At 43.5% G+C, this 19,215-nt stretch overlaps 2 protein-coding genes across 6 annotated transcripts in view; both read right to left on the bottom strand.

Moving 5' to 3' along the window:
- The window catches only part of Sncaip (synuclein alpha interacting protein), a 144,057-nt gene extending 128,509 nt beyond the window's left edge, over nt 1-15,548 (bottom strand). For 2 of the 5 annotated variants that reach the window (XM_021214509.2, XM_021214513.2), the window contains exon 1: nt 15,307-15,548. The gene's annotated coding sequence lies outside the window, so the exon portion shown is untranslated. Of the gene's footprint in view, nt 1-14,217; nt 15,268-15,306 lie in introns of those variants that run through there. The other 3 variants (XM_021214510.1, XM_021214512.1, XM_029547107.1) reach the window with 3 other exon arrangements.
- On the bottom strand, nt 14,224-17,531 carry Prr34 (PRR34 long non-coding RNA). Its single transcript, XM_021214324.2, has 2 exons — nt 17,505-17,531; nt 14,224-15,098 (listed from the first exon to the last, which is right to left on the bottom strand). The coding sequence occupies exons 1-2, from the start codon at nt 17,529-17,531 to the stop codon at nt 14,439-14,441; spliced, it is 687 nt and encodes a 228-aa protein (XP_021069983.1). The 3' UTR covers nt 14,224-14,438.
- Between the last annotated feature and the right edge of the window lie 1,684 nt (nt 17,532-19,215).

Below are 19,215 nucleotides of genomic sequence, written 5' to 3'. Positions count from 1 at the left end.
GCATGATGCAGTCTACACGGGATTATATATCAGTATCATTCAGTGAATGTGGTACAAAAACCCCCTTCCTCTTCAGTGGGAAATGGATCAAGACCTGGCTCCCGTCATTCTTTGAACCTTAATGGCAGCCACTCCCACACCATATGTCTTAGCATAAAATGCCATCAAAAAATGATTTGCGGTTCTGTCAGACTCTTGTGCTCTCCTTTAAATTTCCTGCCCGGTGACCATTCATTCAGTCTTTACCTCTAAATGAAATGTCATGTTTTCTGGGAAGCCTGTGGTAATCTGACCATGCCCTCTGCATTGTAGGGAAGGTCCGTTGTTCACTTCTCTTTCTTACTAGAGCAATGGACCCCTGTCCTTACTATTGATAGATACCTTCCATCACTGCTTGGAAAATTCCTAAGAGGGAAAAACTTCATACCCAGAAAGGTATTAAACCATGTGTTCATAGAACGAATGCACAGAATATTGCGACCTCCCTGTGCAAGTAACATCAATGGCACCACTAACAGTCCCTGATTACTGTTGGGAGAACAGTAAGGGAAAGTACTTAGATCTAATGTGATATTTGCAGTACAAGAAGATACTTGGACTGAATATAGTTCCACGAAGAACTTCATTGTGCTCTTAGACTACTGCTACTTGAATCAGTACAATTGATTCTAAAACAGTCTAGTTATAGTAATTACTGGGAACATACTCTCCCTTCTTGGTGAAAATGTGATTATTTCATTCAAGGAAAAAAAAAATAAAAGAGGAAATCGAAACAGTGAAGGGCAGTGATAGAGAACAAGGATGGACAAGGAGACGTTAGGACAGCTCTTCTCAACCTGTAGGTCACGACTCCTTCAGCAAGCCTCTATCTCCAAACGAATTTGCATTATGATTCACAACAGTAGCAAAATTACACTTAAGAAGTAGCAGTGAAAATAATTTTAGGGTTGGGGGTCACCACAACATGAGTAACCGTCTTAAATGGTCGCAGTATTAGAAAGGTTGAGAACCACTGCTTTAGAGCATTATGGTACAACATCTCAGGACAGGATAATTTGGTCTGGAAGCACAGCTCAACAGAGCAGCTGCCTATTCAATGTAGGATGTGGGTTTGATTACCAGAACTGAAGATTATGGATAGTTGAAAGATAATTAATACATACTTGAGAAAGCTAATATTTGTATAGCTTTTAATATATAAAAACATATTCTTAAAAAAAAATAGCAAGAAGGATCCTACCTGGAAAAGACCTTAGAGAAAATACTAGTGGGGAAAGAAAGAACGAAAAACAGGACCCCAGGGTTCCAAATGACAATATTGCATCCTTGAAGTGCTAGGTCATGTAGCAATGGGATATTTGCTTCTGTCTGCTCAGCTCCTTCTTCAGGAGGGATGATATATAAATATTTCTTTAGGCTGACATAAAAAAAAAAAGCTTTCAATTAAACTCTACTTAATTGTAAAAAACAAAAACAAAAAAGGAAGCATTTCTGAAATTCCCCTCCCCCACCTACATTGTTAGAGGGAGGATATGTGGACATTTTCCCCCAAGACACTAAAAGATACATTCATATATATGATCTAAAATTCCAATAACTGTAACATTTATTATCACATGGAAAGAAAGCATGTTATGGTTTGTTTTTCAAACTGGCTTTTTCTCCTCAGGGAATTTTCTGGTTTTCATTCTTGACAAACAGTCTAATGAGCATAAATTTGGGTGAAATGATGCTAAAAATCACAAAGCAACTTACTTTCTAGGGCTTAAAAACAAGCTCTTTAAGAGAGAGAGGCCAAAGAAGTACCAATCATCTCATTAATGGTCTATTCTGCAGGAGCTGGGGAGAAATCCCACTGTAACATCATCTGCTTTGAAACTACCAAGAAAATAGAAATGTGAATTGCTTTTAATCCCAGACCTTACAGTGATTAACCCGAAGAGGCTGAAGTGTTCATGATTCAATCCTATTGTTATTTAGAAGTCACAACTGGAGATTATTACTTTGAACGTTCTCAATTATCCCATGTGGATTTTGCTTTAATTTACTAAATACTTTGAAAGTCATAGCTTTCTCTTCCAGATATGTCATGACTGTGTAGTGTGTACCAACAAACGAGATGGAATTCCTCCTTCACTCTGAGGTCTTCCATGGAAGCACTGGATGACCTTGGCCCCTGACTGCCCCCCCCCTTCACTTCTAACATTTGCAAAATAATAATTCTTTTCCCTTTAAACTTTGAAGGGAAAAGTTTAAACCTTTCAACAATGGGATAATAATATGGCATATCCAGTTCATTTATTTAACAATAAGAAGCTGGGTTGGTAGTGTAGCAGAAGAGCCTAGCACACTAACTGTGGGTTCAATCGGCAAGGTTTCTCATTGGTGGCCTGATGGTGATAACGCCCAAATGTGAATAATGCAGCTCTACATCCTACATTTTGCTCAGTAGTGGAATATGAATGTGACATTTGTGATATTATATCACCTATCTATCGATTTTTAAAAAAGATTTATTTTATTTATATGACTACACTATAGCTGTCTTCAGACCCAACAGAAGAGGGCATTAGATCCCACTACAGATGGTTGTGAGCCACCATGTGGTTGCTGAGAATTGAACTCAGGACCTCTGGAAGAGCAGCCAGTGATCTTAACTGCTGAGCCATCTCTCCAGCCCAAATTTTAGTTTATGTAAGTACCTTCCACAGTGTTCATACAAGGACCAACCCATCTAATGAAGGAATTTTCATTATGGAAGACTCGACTTTGTTGTATGCACACTAGTGAGCAATCATTTCACTAAACCTACCAAAATCATGTCATTCTTATAGTGATATCAGGTTATCACTCTGTCAATCAAACAGATCTTAGCTACAAATTCAGTTTGACGAAAGTTTAGTATAAAGACCAAGAAACAGCGTAGAACACTGGGCTCCTAAGACTTCAAGGAGCAGTTTCCAGGTTGAAGTGTCCTGAGGAGGGTACAGATGTCACAACCCAGACAGCAGCCCTAGAGAGATATGCAGCCACCACCTATGGTCCATAGGGAGGTGCTCGGAAATAGGAAGTTCAGGGAAAAAAACTCAGTTTTTCTCTGCACTTCTTTGCTAGCATTCAGCTGATCTTTCTGATTAGTGCAAACCCAATCAGAAGCAAGAAAACCCATCAATTCATCCCACAAAGCATCCAACATATGCTTTAGCACACACAGTGGATGGATCTGTTATCACTATTTCTATTTAAACCACACCACTAAAGCTCACATGTGGAGTAATTAATAATTTGTGACCTTAAAGAAAGGATGAAACTGTATCAAACTATTGAAAAGTTTTATAAACCATCCCAAACTACATGGGATGGGTTTTATAAGAAGCTAGATAATACAGCCTTTGCTCTGATGTTCAACACCATGCTTACAACCAGGCGATATGTACCATCCTTTCTAGCATTATTATCCAATGGGGTTCATAGTCCTCTGGGCAGATAACAGAGATGAGAGGAGTTAACACTCTGAACAAGTTTTGTAATTTATATGTCCCTTTTTATTATCTTATTTTTCTATCTCATTATTGTCAAAGCTCCAAATTCTTTCCAAGCATCAAAAGTTCTGGAAAAGCCAGATTTGACCTCTTATGATTTCATTTACCTTTAAAGCTGTCTGCCAAACATCTGCCAGTTATGGCATTTTTGCCTACTTATTTCATAGAACTTTTATTCAGATGCTCTGGGTATAAATACGTGATTTTTCTTTTGTAAATTAAAACCCCTAACTTTGGCTAATTGCATTGGAGTTAGCCTAGAGTCTTGGATTATAAACACATTCACTGTTCAAGACATGTTGAAAGATTCGGTTCTCCAGCTAGTCTACACTGATCATGTGATACCCTTCAACGTTGGGCTAGATACTTTTACAGGCTGAGAAATAAGCTCTTACCAAAATTAACAACCAGCTCTCTACTGCAACACACCGGCAATTGTCCCGAAGGTGGGTAAGAGTGTGTTCTAATAACTGTTGGAGATAGCGAAGGGCATTTGCTGACATAGTCATGATGCTGGCTGCTGGCAGCCAGTGGCAGCCCCTTCCTAATTCTATCCAGCTTGCCCTGAGATTGGATATAAGATAGAATCTGGTAAGGAGCCCAAGTTCTCTCGACTTTGATCCACGAGGCAGCCAGTCAAGTGTTTTGCTGGTTTGCCCTCTTAGGAAGGCCCCTGCTTTGAAATACCAGACCCTGAGTATCACAGTCTGCCTCAAATAGATCAAATAGGAATTTTTTCTTTTTCTCTTTTCTAATTTTTGACCTTGGGGAGGATACTTATTTTTAATGCCTGGTCCTGACTGGAATAGCACATAGCAATCTCTCCTTCTCTGGGACAAGGCAAGTAAAATGGCGTAGCTTCTTCTCATGCTGTGCAAATGTCAGCTTTACATTAAAAAAAATCTATTACACAATGCATCATGCAGTGAGGCTTACCCAATGGGGGAGAAAGCAGAATAGACTGGGTTTCCTACATGCACGTTTTCATGATTTTTGGAAAATCATCAACCTGGATCAAATTTAAAAAAAAAATGATTTGACAATTTTCCACTAAGGCCAGAATGCAAAGTCTGGTGCTAGTTAAATTCCAAGCAACTTTCTATTTTCTTGATAAGTCTAACAAATAGAATAACTTTATTTCGCTAAGATCCCAATCCTTTCTGATGCTTATTTCATGCTGTTTTTGTGGGGCGGGATACTTTTTCAAATAGCCACTGATGGTGTACTAGTGCACCACACCCAGGCACCCATTGCGACATAAGCTTTGAAAACACAGGGCTTCTGAGCCTGAGATGTGCTTACAGGCACTGTGAATGTGAGGAGGAGTGAAGAATCCTCCACCAGGGAGAAGCCGAACTCCCCCTCCTCCGCAGATCAATCTGGAACTTTCAAAGATCTCTGCTCTATTTCTTAGCAACAATAGTAAACACTGCACTACATCTGGTACCCGAGAATTTCACCATGTTAATCTGTGGGTACTCAATTCAATTAAAGCTTAGACTTCTCAATTGTATTTTCAGTACACAGCAGGCTGCTAAAGTGTGATGATCAGCGGCAAAGTGCGCTTGCCTCAGCACAACTCCAGGAGCAAAAATGAATCATTTATTTCCATCTCGCTATGACTGCTCTTCTCTGAGGTGCTGCGCTGAGTTCATGTGCTTCGGAGTGCACTGGAATTCTATGGTTAACGCACAGCTTGGAGACCTCATTTATGAAAATTCCTTTAAACCTTTCGCCACTTTGACAAATCCAGTCCAAGTTCACTGAGCCAATTCAAAAGTAGCTCTCAGCCTTTTTATAGGTTTTCAATTACACCAGCACGGCAACCCAGAGCCACAGTATTGGAAGCACTGTGTGTGAGTTGCAGAGAATCATGAATTCTTTTTTAAGAGACTCAGATGAAAGGCCCTAAATTAGAGCCAGTGGATGAAAGCTTTGTCTATCTTGAACTGTCCATGTCTTACTGTCGTGGCTGTTGGATAACATAAACATGGCTAATGTTTAGTTATTTACCATATGGTATATGTGATGATTTTTCTAGCTTTTAGGAATTTACTTTGCAAAAATAAATATTGGCATATTACTTCACGCTCCAGTTGCCCTAGATAGAGTTTTCCTTATGAAACTGCTCAAAATGTTGTCTGAGTTCATTAATCCTCCTGATACATAGCACGGAACAGTGGGATTTACTTTTCCTGGGTTGATCGGGCACAGTTGAAGCAGGTCAAGGGGCTCTCCAGGGTGAAACTGACACATGTTGGTCAAACTGAGGTTAAGCTTAATTTTAATTGATTTCAGCACATTTTTTCCTCTATATTTATTTATTCCTATGCATTCGCATGCTCGTGTGTGTGTGTGTGTGTGTGTGTGTACATGCACCATAGACATCATGTGTAACAGCACCCATGTCTTGTCTGTAAAGAGGTCAGAGCATAACTTCCAGGAGTCAGCTCTCTCCTTTAACAGTGTGGGTAGCAGGTATAGACCTCAAGATAGACCTCAAGTTATGAGGCTTGGCAGGAGACACCTTCATCCACCAAGCTATCCTGCGGGCCTTCAAGGCATTTTAAAATTATTATTGAAGATTTAATGTGTGTGTGTGTGTGTGTGTGTGTGTGTGTGTGTGTGTGTGTGTGTAGGTATGTGTATGTCAGTCAGTTGAGTGCAGGACAGCAGAGGACAGCAGAGGGTGTCAGATCCCCTAGAAATGAAATGTCAGGAGACAGGGAGCTGTTGGATGTAGGTGCTGGGAACTGAATTGGGGTCCTCTGCAAGGGAAGTTTGTGCTTTTAATGGCTGAGCCCTCTGCCTTTCCCCCTAAGCACCCTGTACATGGGCTTGAGCTAATCATATTCTTCGCCCTGTTCTCGAGTGTTTTTATGTTGCTTAGATGAAACACTAGTATCTTCTCCAGTTTTCAAGCTTCGCATTTTTTTTACATATGTGATTAGTATGGTTTATGAGAGCAGCAATCTTTTAGATGTGGTTGAATGGATTGTTTGGAGTGACATTTATCATTGAGGATATAGTAGACAGGCAAAAACATGCTCTTAGCCATTTAGAAGCACTTGCAAAAATTTAAATACTGCTGCGTATGCAAAGGCAATTGTACTCAGGGTGTAAATCTCCCACTTTCTCTGGGTAAGGGAGTTGAATCGACAGTACCAGGGGATCAGAGCAAGCTCAAGATGACCCCAGCAGCTTCCTGGTGAAGCTTCCTTGCTTTCGCCACGTGCACCAATGTTCTGTAGGTCAAGTGGCCCTTTTGTTAATCTCAGTAAGAGGTGTGTCTAGTGGATGGCTCTTTGTGTTTGGCCTGTCCTCCTGTTGGTTTTCTTATCCTAGGATGAGTATTATGGTTTAACATCGTATTGCTTGACGTTGGAGACTGAAATCAAAAGATAAGCAGTACACTTGTGGGCTCCGTACACAGAAGCGGAACCACTCAGTTACTGACTATTCAGTCATTCAGTCTGACCCAAATAGAGTCCTGTGACTTTGGACAGAGCGGGAAGGTGGAAACTAGAGCTTGTGAATGTACTGTGCTAAGTCTGAAAAGGCAAGCCTCAAACTTAGTGTGGCAAGTAACCTCCTTCATTAACTAATATGGTTGCCAGCTTATGAGTGCCCATTACATACTACGGCAGGATACAGAGGGATGGCAGCATCCAAAGCCACAGATACCTCCTGTCCAGGCAAGAACTGAGGTTTGAGCTAAGCACTGACTGAATCAGAAGGAGTCAATAGGGGAGTCCAGAGTCCAAACCTATATTCTGCTTTGGAGCCACTAGCCACAAGTAGCTGGTGAGCATTGGAAATGTGGGTAGTCTGGGTTAAGTATAAAATGCACATCAAATTTCAATGACTTAGAGTACAAAAATAAGAAGAATGTAAGGTATCTGTTCATTGATTTGGACCACATGGAAATGCTAAGGCCTTAGACGCACTGAGTGAAGGAAGACACATTATCAAAATGGGCACCCCATGTTTGCTTTTACTTATGGTATGCCTATGAGAAAATGTGAAACCACCTACTTGTTTTGCATGCACAGAGTTTTAACCTTTCTGTGTGTATACTTAAAGGGAAATCCTAGGGAGGTTCTAGAGTGGAACAGGCCAGCAACAGGAGAATTAACCGTGGCGTGAGGAAGAGACACAGAGAGACTGGCAATGTTACTGCTTTCTGAGTAGTTGGTCTGCCGCATTCATTTGCAGCAAAGGGAGCTGGGGGGTGGGGATATCCAAGATAATAACATCTCAAGCAAATTAGGAGCAGCTTGTGGTTCTCTCCTAGGAGCCAGAGCAACTGGTTAACCCATCTTCACCCCATCTGTGGTGAATTGATTCGGTCACTCTTGCCTTCTCATCTGCAAAGAGGAGACTGAGATTAACTCCTCTGCCTGCGTGTCCCCAGCTCCGATTTCCCTTTTTAAAATATTTCTTTGTATTCATGCCTATGGGAGTGAGTGGTATATGCATATGTAGCAGCAGTTGCCTGTGGAAGTCAGAAGGGGACATTGAATGCCTGCAGCTGGAGTTACGGTTGGTTGGGAGCCAGCCAAAGGGGATGCCGAGAACTGACCTAGGGTCCCCTGAAAGGACAGTGAGCTTTCCTAACCATTGGTCACCTCTCTAGCACCAGGTTTTCCTCTCCAGGGCAGCCATTTAGCCTTACAACAGCACTAAAAACATTACATGTGATGAAACGGGGAGACTCAAGGCCAAGGTTGTTTTGACTGGTCTGCCACCCAGGTGAATTCTCCTGCAGTTTGGCCGATGTCTCTAGAGAGAGACATTCACAGCGAAACAAGACACTACAACTCTGTCAGTCTTTGTCTCTTCACATGAAACAAAAGAGAATTGAATAAGCAAAGCAATTATACGGAATCTAGGAAGCGTCCCGAGCAGAGCACCTATAGCATCTCACAAATGCAGCCACTGGTTGCCCTCCTTCGTGAGACGAGAAACGGTTCTCCTGATCCCCAAGCCATAGATGGCAGCCCAGAAAGTTTGGCTTGCTTCTTTCTCAAGATCCATCTTGATGTGGTCATTGGGGACTAATTAAAAGCCCATCATGAAAAAAAAAAAAAAAAAAGGACTTTGATAAACTATCTGAACAAAACTTCGAAAGGAATCTCAATCTATGTTTGATATTCCGAGCTACAAATATGAGACTCCAGTTAAAGGAAACCGGAAAAAAAAAAAAAAAAAACTAAGAGTAAAACATCTCCAAAGATGAAAGATCCAGGACATACACAGTTACGCACAGCATTAAGTGAAGCTACCATGAGAACTAAATAGTACAGTCTTAATCTTTAGCCATCTGTCTAGAGCGGGAGACTGTCGTGTATCCTGAAGGCTGTATCACAAGGTGAAGTGTGATGCAGGGAACAGAAGAGGGAGGGTAGTCATCAAAGGGCTCTTGTGAGATCAAGAGGGATGCGACAGTATGCCACTGCGGCAGTCGCTCTCATGAAAGCATGAAGATGAGAGAAAGCCATGCCAGCTAGAACCTTAAAAATGATACAGCCGGGCCAGCAGGAGCACGGCCTTGCTTTTCAGCTCTTGCCGCTCAGAAGGCAAAGCCCACACCACGAGACTTTAGGACTTATGGTCGGCACCTTGGACTTATCCCTAGGACAGTGACAAAGTCGTGAATGGTTCTGAACACAGCTCCACGATTTGACTGCATCCAACCGCTTTAGGAAGTGAACCGCTGACCATGGAGAGGTTTGACTAGAACTGGAGACCTGAGGCACCTTCTCTGGATGACTTGTGAAGTGAAACATTGATAATCTCAAAGAAGAGGTAAAGAGTCCAAATGGAGGCAGGAGGTGTCTGTGGCTGACTAGGAGGTGGAGAAGGTAATGAAGTCAGACCCAGTGCCAGGGTTTTGGGGCTCAGGATGCAATAAGCAGACATGATTTTCAGGAAAGTCAGGAGAGACAGATGTCTTCTCTATGTACATTGACAGTAGCCTCTCTCTCCTCTTTTTGATATTTTCTTTTTAAGACAGTCTTAGCACCATGAAAGGGAGAGGTACTCAGAAAGGGATTTTCCAAAATGTCTCTGCTACCCTATATGTTGCTTCTTACTTGAGGTGACTTGGTTTCTGTCTCTTGCAACAAAAGCATGATCCCTAACAATTTCTATTTCACAAAAGGAAAAGTTATTTTTTTAATAAGTGATAGATTACAAAAAAAAAACAAAACAAACAAGCAACAAAACAAAACAAAAACCAACCAACAAATCAAACAAAAAAACCTAAAACCTAAATTACTATGACAGAAGTGCCCAGAAACATTTTAGTCCACAAAAGGCACATAGGGATTTTATAGCCAACTCTACCCTGAATAATGAAAAGCCAGACCAGACTGTTTTAGAAAATGTTACTGCACCAGATAATGGCACGTTCATTCATTCAATTAACTTTTATTGAGTATCTTCAGGGTTCTTAGGCTTGGGCAATAAAAAAAAAACTATAAAAGTGTATGCTCAGGTTTAAGTTGGTCCATCCAGGGCTCGTTCACAAAGCACATCTGTATGTGATGCTCAGAATGATTGTGTGAAAGCTCTGAGGCCAGATGTTCTGTCTGGACCAACAGCTGCACCTGATGGTACCTGGCTATCTATAACTGAGTCTGACACTGCAGCATTTTGAGTACGTTTTCAGGAGAAAGACAGAATGTGTTTAGAATTCCATTCCTTCCTAGCAAAATATCCTCGAGCCAACGTTTCCGAAGGGATCCCAACGAGGCCTTCTGTTGGCCTGCCTTTTCTGTCTTTGCTTTCCGTGAGGAAACCAGACTACACTGTGGATTTAACTTTTGTTATTGCATCTGCAGCTCACCTAAATATGCCTCGCTGTCCCGTGGCTAGGCCCGATGCAGTTTTCAAGCATTCCTCAGCAGAGGGCATCTGTGGATGGTACCACCCTTATCTACCTCAGATGCAACTGGTGGTGCTCTTGGGGATGAACATCCGACTGCATGCCACCGTGGGCGGGTTGATAAGCAATGCTTCTGGTTCAGGAATGTGCATGCCACCCCAGTTAGGCCAAAAGGACCTGCTAGGCTCGACTAAATAAGGAACAGTACTCCAAGGCTCCACATACCACGTGTCATTGTTTCCCTCCTGAACAAGGTCCTTCTAACTTCCTTCTAACCTCTTAAGGTGACTGGGGATCTCATAGTTGGTTTTCAGGTGCTTTCTTTTCTCAAAGCAGCTTGTCTATGCGTAGTAGTCTGTGAATACAAACCTAAGCAATAGCTGACACTCAGCCCGCTCTGTAGCTTATGACATACTCTTGCCTTCACTCTGCCTCGTATACTAAGCCTTTCTGGGACTGAGTTTTTCTCCCCCCCCCCCTCGCTGAATAAATCACTTACTGGTTTCCTCATGTCTCCTAATCGCACAATCCTCTGTCAGACACTTAAGCTCTTTTAAATCGCAGGGTGATTTGGACTCTCTGCTTTCACTACCTCTATTACCAGTCATCTAATCCTAAGTCTGGGGTCTCCTGGATGGATGAAGCAGTGGACGCTTCTCATCTCACATGCTGAGGGATCTGTAAGCGCCAAAGGTCTACATTTCTGGGTTTCATGAGCTAGTCCTCAGCAGGATGGTCCTTCTATAGTCAAGTGTACTCAAAGGTCTCACAGATTTATTTTAAAAAAAATCTAATTTTTTTGTAGTTACCACCCATCTCAGGTGTTGCCTTTCTGAACCCCTCAAATCTGCAATGACCTTAGAATTTGATAAGCCCATGGGAGAAGAGCCAACATGACATGAGCAGGTACTCAGCATCTGTTTCCTCGTTAGTGGTTGCTCACTTCCTGCTCCTTTCATTGCTCTCTGAATATAGATTGGGTACTGAGTGAAAAGACCCTGGCTAGCCTGCTAACGAAAGAGAGGTTCCTGACCCAGTCCACCTGTGCACTTTGATAACAGCCTGACAGCAGCGTGACATCCAAGATCCAAGGTCATCCTCCCAGCTGTCTGATGTGACATCACCTACAGGAACCTTCATTGGATTAGCAGAACCCCACCCAAAACTGCTGACCAACAGAAGCATGAGATGTAGTAGTTTTAAGCAACCACATTACAGAATGAGTTAATAACCAGTCAATCAGTAACTGACAAGATAGCTAAAGAGGTATGTTGACTTTTCTCCACATTCTTTCATGGTTATTGTTTAGTTTTCAGGGAACTCAATTCTAACATGTCTTGTTTCATGTTCTACAACATTATTTAAAATTTTAGGTGTCCTATTCTCTGCTTTTAATTCCTTTATGAAGATATTATGGTGTGTGTAGTATATGTTGTTGTTTTGTGTGTGTGTGTGTGTGTGTGTGTGTGTGTGAGAGAGAGAGAGAGAGAGAGAGAGAGAGAGAGAGAGAGAGAGATTTTGTTTTCTTTATGTGCCTGTATCTCAGTGAGCAATGAGTGGATCCATGGGTGTACAAGAGCTGAAGCCAGAAGAGGGCACTGAATATTCAGTAGCTGGAGTTAGAAAAGTTGGGAGCCACCTGGCAAGGGTGATGAGAACAGAACTCAGGGTGTTCTTAGCCCCTAGGCCATCCGTACTTTTATATTCTCCATATTAACAAATATACAATAACCATTTAAGAGTCAAGTCAGACTTCTGAAGGGCCCAGGCATCAATGAACAATTACTCTGTCATTAATTTTATTTTTTGATTCAGGATTTTTTTTTTCCTGGAGACAAGCTGGCTTGGAAATCACTAAGGATAACAGGTGACCCCTCACCTCATAGTTTTCCTCCTGTGCCCCACCTGTCACTGGGTTCAACTTTGGTCATTAATTTTTAAAGGTTTAATAAAAGAATCAAGTTGCCAACCATAAAATATAAAGTCTATTATCTAACTAACTGGAAAATAATGCATAGTGTTTAGCTAAGAGACCAAATTATGTATTCATTTCAGGAAATTTTACTCTGCAAGTGGATTTGCATATAAGTCAAAGAGCAAAAGTAAACAAGTATATATGGGTTCCTGTTTCACAGAAGCAACTGTTTGATTTTTGCCACATATTATTTGTCTCTGAAGACACACATTTCTCTTATGGGATTTGCATCTGTAACCTGAAAGATTGCCAAAAACTAGGCTCTTTCTCTAAGAGTGTCACGGATCCTCTTGTGGCTCTTCAATTAGATTTTGCATTTAAAAGAGAAAGTCCCTTGTGTTTCTTCTAATGATGCACCTGCTCCTTGGGAGATTTCTTCTTTTCACAAGAGTTAAATCTGGCAAGAAACATGGCTCCGGGCTTTCTCTGATGATATCAAAGAGCATTTGTATGTTTTAGATGTTTGTGTGGGCTTCCCTCCTCCTAGGCACAGTGAAGTCTCTCCAAGTCCTTCCAAAACAACAGTGCTCCCAATGATTTTGGCTTCTATTCTCTGTTTCCACTGCACACCTGCACTGAACAGCTGCTTGGACTCGGCAAAGCTGTGACATGGCACACTGAAATCCACGGACTTCAGTCACTTCCTTTCAGACACGGACAAATGGGAACATATCAAATTAGCAAATGCAGTACCATTTCAGATGTACTGTCTTGTAAACTCTCTTCATGAACCTCTCAGGGACGATAAAGGTTATGTTCAAAATGATAAAACCTCTTTATAAATCTCCCGTTTAGCTGCATTACTAACATTAGTTATGTTCTATGACTCTTAGGAGAAGCACCATCATTTGCTTTCTGATCTAGACCTGGAAACTCAAGTTATTCCATTATGGGCAATACTTGGCTAATGTTCCCTTAGAAAGAGACTTCTGTGATCAGTCCCCAAATGTCACACATTCTTCTATTAGTTGTAAGGACAGTCTAAAGGTATCTCCTTGCATTTTGCTATGTAGGAAGTAATTTAATATCAAGTCACATCAGAATCAGCCAATAGACACTGCCTCCCAGGTGTGTACACATTAGCATACGGGCCTTTCTACATCTTGCTCTCTTGACTTTTGAATTTTTCAATGTGTACAAATGAAATAGAGATTTGAACTTATTCCCAACTGCTTCATAATGAGAAATAGGTTTATTTATTTATTTATTTATTTATTGCCTACTTGCAGATTCAGCGCCGAAATGATGCCTGACCATAATGTGTTTAGAGTTGACACCTTGGAGAACTGACGTCTGTGCAAATGTAATCCTCATAAGCCTCCCGAGATAGTCCTTATTTCATTTTGCAAACTGTAACCCTGGCCTAGCTCCACAGCACGTGGTATGTGGGGAGACAGGTTGCGGTGGTTCTTTCTTCCCAGGGGCTATTTGATGGACACTTGTCAGTAACAACCAGGAGGAGTGGTGCCCCACTTCCAGCAAGTGAAAAAAAAGGGCACAGCCAGCAAGGCTTCCTTAATTAACTTTCCCAAGGAAAGCAATGTTCCCGCAGGAAAAAACAACACGTTTCCACCCTCCTAGCGGCTAGTTGGAAATGAGCAACAATGCAGTTGCCTTTTTGTCTCCTGAAGACTTTCTTTGCTGCAAGCAGTAGCGTGTTCCTCAAAGAATGCTAGTATTTCCTGTGGAAACTGTATGGCTGCCAGAACTGGTTCAGAATATTCTCCCCTTTCTTTTCGAGAAAAAAAAAATTGAAATAAACAAAACGTGGCATTTGACAATAGCCAACGTTGGCTTCATCCCCCACTTACCACCTGCAGATGAAAGTCACGGCCAACTGAGAAGGTCCGGAAAGAAGCCTTCCCTAAGACATGGACAATCCCGGGAAACCGGACAGCGCCGGGAGGAGGAGCCGAGGCTGGACGGGCAGCCTAGGCGCCGCGGGGATGATGGGCCAGGGGCTCTCCTAGGGTAGCGACACTACACCGCAACCCCTTCACGTTTGTTATTGTTCTGGTTACTAATGTAGCTATCACCATGCCTTCGCCCCTCCCTGGCAGCTCCTAGGAGCCTCGGCACAACCCATCCCCGCCTCCGGGACCATCCGAGGTAGCAGCAAGCGTAACGCCAGCGCAAGGGCCAATGAAAAGAACAATCCCTGCACCAGAGCCAGGCGAGAGCGACTTGGGTCCCCCGGGGTGAAGCTGCCCGGGTTACCACAGCGATCTCCTCTTGTGGCTCTCTGCAGCGGCACCGCGCGGCCCCGAGCAGAAGGGACCCGAGGCACAAAGGGGGCCCCCGGGGTCCCGAGAACCCTCAGGGTGTCGCCCGGTGCAAAGTTGCACAGGCTGCCCGCGTCCCTCTCCTCCCTGCGGCGCCCGCGGTTGGGACCTGGACTCACCAGAGCGCGGGAGGACGGCGGGAGGGATGGACGGACAGACGGCGAGAGCGGCGGGCGCAGGAGAGCCGGCGGGCGGCGGAGGCGCTGCCGCGGCCCCGCTACGTCACAATGCGGCCGGGCGGCCGGCGCCGCACCCCGGGCCCCCCAACGGGCGCGCGCGGGCGGGGACACCCGGGGCGGCGGGACGCTGAGCTCAGGGACGCGACCACCAGGCAGGACTGACAGTGACCGTCCCCCTGCGTCCCGGCCCTGCCCACGCCCCTCGGCAGCAGCTGCCTTCCTCCGGTGTCCCTGGCCAGCGAACCTGCTGCTTCTGCTTACCTCGCGCGTTCACCTCCGCCGCCTTGGCTCTTCCCTGCAGGCTCTCTCCCCTCCTCCCCTCCCACTTTTGGCCCCTTCTTCCCACTTTCTCCCCCGCTTCCCCTCTGGCTTTGCTGCCTCTCCAGCCCCCCCGCCCCCCGCGCGCTCTTTCCTCCTTGGAAATGAAATCTCCCCTCACCGCGATCCATGAATCAACCGCTGCCACCTCATTGGTCCCCAAACCATTCCAAGGTTCCAGCATAAAACCGGGAAATGATACTCTCGGAGAAAAAGGAAGGTGGAACACAGTCCTGGGAAAATGTTGTGTCTGAGAAGTGTTTTGGCCAGAGTGCTGTGCCTTGGCACCGCGTCGTCATCAACCCCCAACCCTCCCCTCTTCCAAATCTCGCCCACCCTGAAAGACTTAGCCAAGGAGTAAAGGGGCAGGGCTGGGGGATTTTTACCCAGAATGTTTTGTGCTCCTGGGTGGGTGGCGCTAGAGATTTGGGTCTGAAATGACAGTTGGTTAATTCAGCAGTGTGCCCAGGACCCTGTGATAATAGTAACTTTACTCTTAGCATTCCTTATGGTAGAGGCATCAGGGATGCCTGCAAGCGGTGGGTGACTGCCTCTTTCCTCTTTCCGAAACAAAATCCAGAGAGAACAGACGCATTGATAGCAACATTGGCTCTCTGTTGCCCTCTTGGACAGCTTTAAATGTCTTTGGACAAATCTCTGTCCTAGGAGTGAGACAAGATTTGGAGTGTGTCAAAGGAAAGCCATCATGGGCTTCATTCTTGTTCCAGGACATGGCTGCTTGAAGGAACATGCATGGTTGTCTGAAGGAATGCGTGAAGGAAGGACTGACTTCTGGTCAAATTAGGGTCCTCTTGCCCCCCTTTCAACCAGGGTGGGAATGGCTCTGAGAGATCCAGGGAAATTCAGCACTATCTGGGTGCTGGCAGAGGGAGACATTGCCCGCCTGTCAGAAAATATACTGCCAGTAAGAAAGAAGGGCCTGGAGGTTTAAAAGCTAGGTTGCCCTGAGTAATTAGAGTGAAGCCAGAAGTCGTTCTTATGAGATACATAACTCGATTCCAGGAGTAAAGACAACCAGAGCAGTCCTTGTCCTGCACACATCTGGAATCCTACCTGGAAGACCTACCATAAGTAAATGTCACCCCGAGAGATGACAGCCTTGAATGTCACCAGAAGAGAGCTTCATGTGCTTTAATCCTACTCCCTACTCTAAGACTAAATTTCTTCCCCAGCTTTTTGACTAAACAGCCAAGCATATATCATACAGCTCTGTCACTTGTTTATTGTAACTTATCATGTCTTAAGTACATGCATGGAATGCGGCTTCACAATTTTAAAAAATACGTATTATCCCCTGGTAGAAAATATGAAATCAGATGACATCATATGCCACTAAAAATACTTTAGAATATTGGTTTTAATTTTCTCACATCTGGTTAGAATAAAACTTCTTTTTCCTGGTGTAAACTCTGAGAAAAGCACATCTTGCTTCGATCCAGTAGATACGGATGGAATTGGCGTTTTCTCTGACGTGGAGCTAGACAAGAGTGGAAATGTCGATTCCTGCCCTCCTGACTTCAATGAATCCCTTTCTTGGGAAAAATATTCAGATTTGAATTTATTGAAATCAATAAACACTGAGAAATAGATATCCCTTCCAATGGCCCCAAACATCCTACAGTTCTTGTACCGATCCAAGCATTTACATGATTCAATAAGGAGAGACTGGATTTTGTTGTATGTACAGAAAATGGATTGCCTGGGGTGAAGAGGTTTTTCTGACCGCAGCAACCAGCAAGCTACAGTGTAAGGCAGAAACCTTTGTGATGTCTCCTCAGTTGTTTCCCCTACTATTTTTTTTATAGCTCTTTTGTTACTTTTTTTCCCTGTTCCCAACATGTTTTTGATTACATACTTACCATTGTTTCCATGTGATTATTTTTTACGCTGTGATTTAAATCTAGGCTTGTATACACTTTCCCACATAGACTGTGTGTTTGCTTTTGTTTGGACTGTTTGCTGGTTTGCTTCTCCTAGGCAGATCCGTGCCAAATCCAAACCACAAATTGATATACCAAAGTGTGGCAGTAATGAAGTAGTTCAGCTCAAACAGCTGTTAGATTTTTAGATTGGATGGCCAGAATGCTAGCTTCCTCTGCATCGTGTTGACTTCTTCTTAGCCAAACTAACCAGCTGATGCCTAGTCTTCCGAATTGCTTATTACTAACATCCAGCCTCTGGTAGTCCGGTCCCTAATAAAACCATCTGCTGTGTGTAGTACCAAAAGAGTGTCTCAGCACACCACAGCCAACAGACCGTTTATCCCTCTTACCCTAGCACCTACCTAACATAGCTCACCATGGCATCCACTGGGCCTCCCTTCATGATCCTATATTGTTGTTTCTTGTTCATTTCTTATCCCTATCATTCAACTGTCTGTTCCTGTCGCAATGACAGCAAGCTCCCATTATTCACATTTGGATCCCCAGCACTGAGCACATTTTTATACTCAGAGTTAGCTACTGAAAATAATTAGTGGAGTGGTGTGGTTCACTGTAGATCATCTGCCAAAGAGCTGCCATGTAACTGCTCGTTCAGTTATTACAATTAAACATCTGCCTCTTCTATCCTTTGGCCCGATTTCCATGATATATCTTTATTGGTCTATGAGGATCGGATCAAACTACCACAATACAGCTAGCTAGTGATTCAGACAGAGAAGGGCTTTCTATTTTTAAGTGCATATTTTATTAATAAAATATTCAGCTTTGTAGTAAAGGCCTTTGAGTGTGTGTGTGTGTGTGTGTGTGTGTGTCTGTCTGTCTGTCTGTCTCATTAAAGAGAGGCCTATTGGAAGTCCTCTCTGATTTCTGCTTGGGAATCATAGTTGCACTGGGCTACTTTTTAAATTCTGGAGCCAAGTTTGCTCCATTTGCTTGGCTTTCAGTTTGGCCCTAAATTACCTACATCAGGAATCTGACGATCTTATGCAAATGTGTTTGTATCAATCAAGAACGTCAGACAGTGACATGGGGTAATAAAGAGCCATACAAATCATCAACCTAAACTTGCATAGATTAACAAGAGTGCATTCCTCTTTCTCAGCCTACTGCAGTTTCAGATCAGCTGCATCTCTGTTTCACAGCTGAGGTTGGTTACTCAAACAGGGGGGTGGAGTGGGAGTCTCTCGCATCCACACTAGAGATGAAATGCCAGTTCCAGCCACTGCGGCTCACGACTCACCGAATGCCAGTAGGTGTGCGGCTCTACAAAATGACAGCAAGGTAAGGGAGCACAGTCCTCCAGTACACCCAGAACACTTGATCCAAACACTGCGAGGAATTACGAACACATGGCGCGTCCTGTCAATGTAAACCACAGGGAAGAACTTCACAAATATATTCTGTAGTTATGCTCATTTCTGAAGTAGCTACTGAACCAAAAATAGGGGAAAAGGTGGTTTTGCCAGTTTTGCATAGTTTTTGTTTGTTTGTTTGTTTGGTTGGTTGGTTTTGATTTTTCTTTTTCTCAGAGAGAGGGATAATTGCAGATAAAAATGGTATTACATTGTTTTGTGTCAAGATGTAGGAAGGACATGGTTATCTTTTCTTTACACTTCCTTTTTCATGATTCTTTTCTATTTTGTTCTGTTTCAAGACAGGGGGCTTCTCTGTGTAGCCCTGGCTGTCCTGGAACTCATTCTGTAGATGGACTGGCATCAGACTCAGACATCTGACTGCTTCTGCCTCCCAAGAGCATGTCATGGAATCAAGTCATGTGTCATGGTTGTCCACCCCTTACTCTTATTCTATATATCACAGGTCTTTGTGTGCCCGAGCCAAACCTGAAAGAGATTTGAGATTCATCACCTTGTCTCCATGACCGACTTCCTTTCCCTCTCTCCCTTCTCCTTCCTTCCTTCCTTCCTTCCTTCCTTCCTTCCTTCCTCCCTCCCTCCCTCCCTCCCTCCCTCCCTCTCTCTCTCTCTCCATTTCCTTACTAAGGTTGATTTCATTTGGTATTTCTTACTTTCATGTTTCAGCTGTATGCTTCATCTTATCACCTTGAA

Source organism: Mus pahari, chromosome 15 (genome assembly GCF_900095145.1).
Source record: "Mus pahari chromosome 15, PAHARI_EIJ_v1.1, whole genome shotgun sequence".
NCBI classification, from domain to species: domain Eukaryota; kingdom Metazoa; phylum Chordata; class Mammalia; order Rodentia; family Muridae; genus Mus; species Mus pahari.
This window is presented reverse-complemented; position numbering and strand designations above follow the sequence as displayed.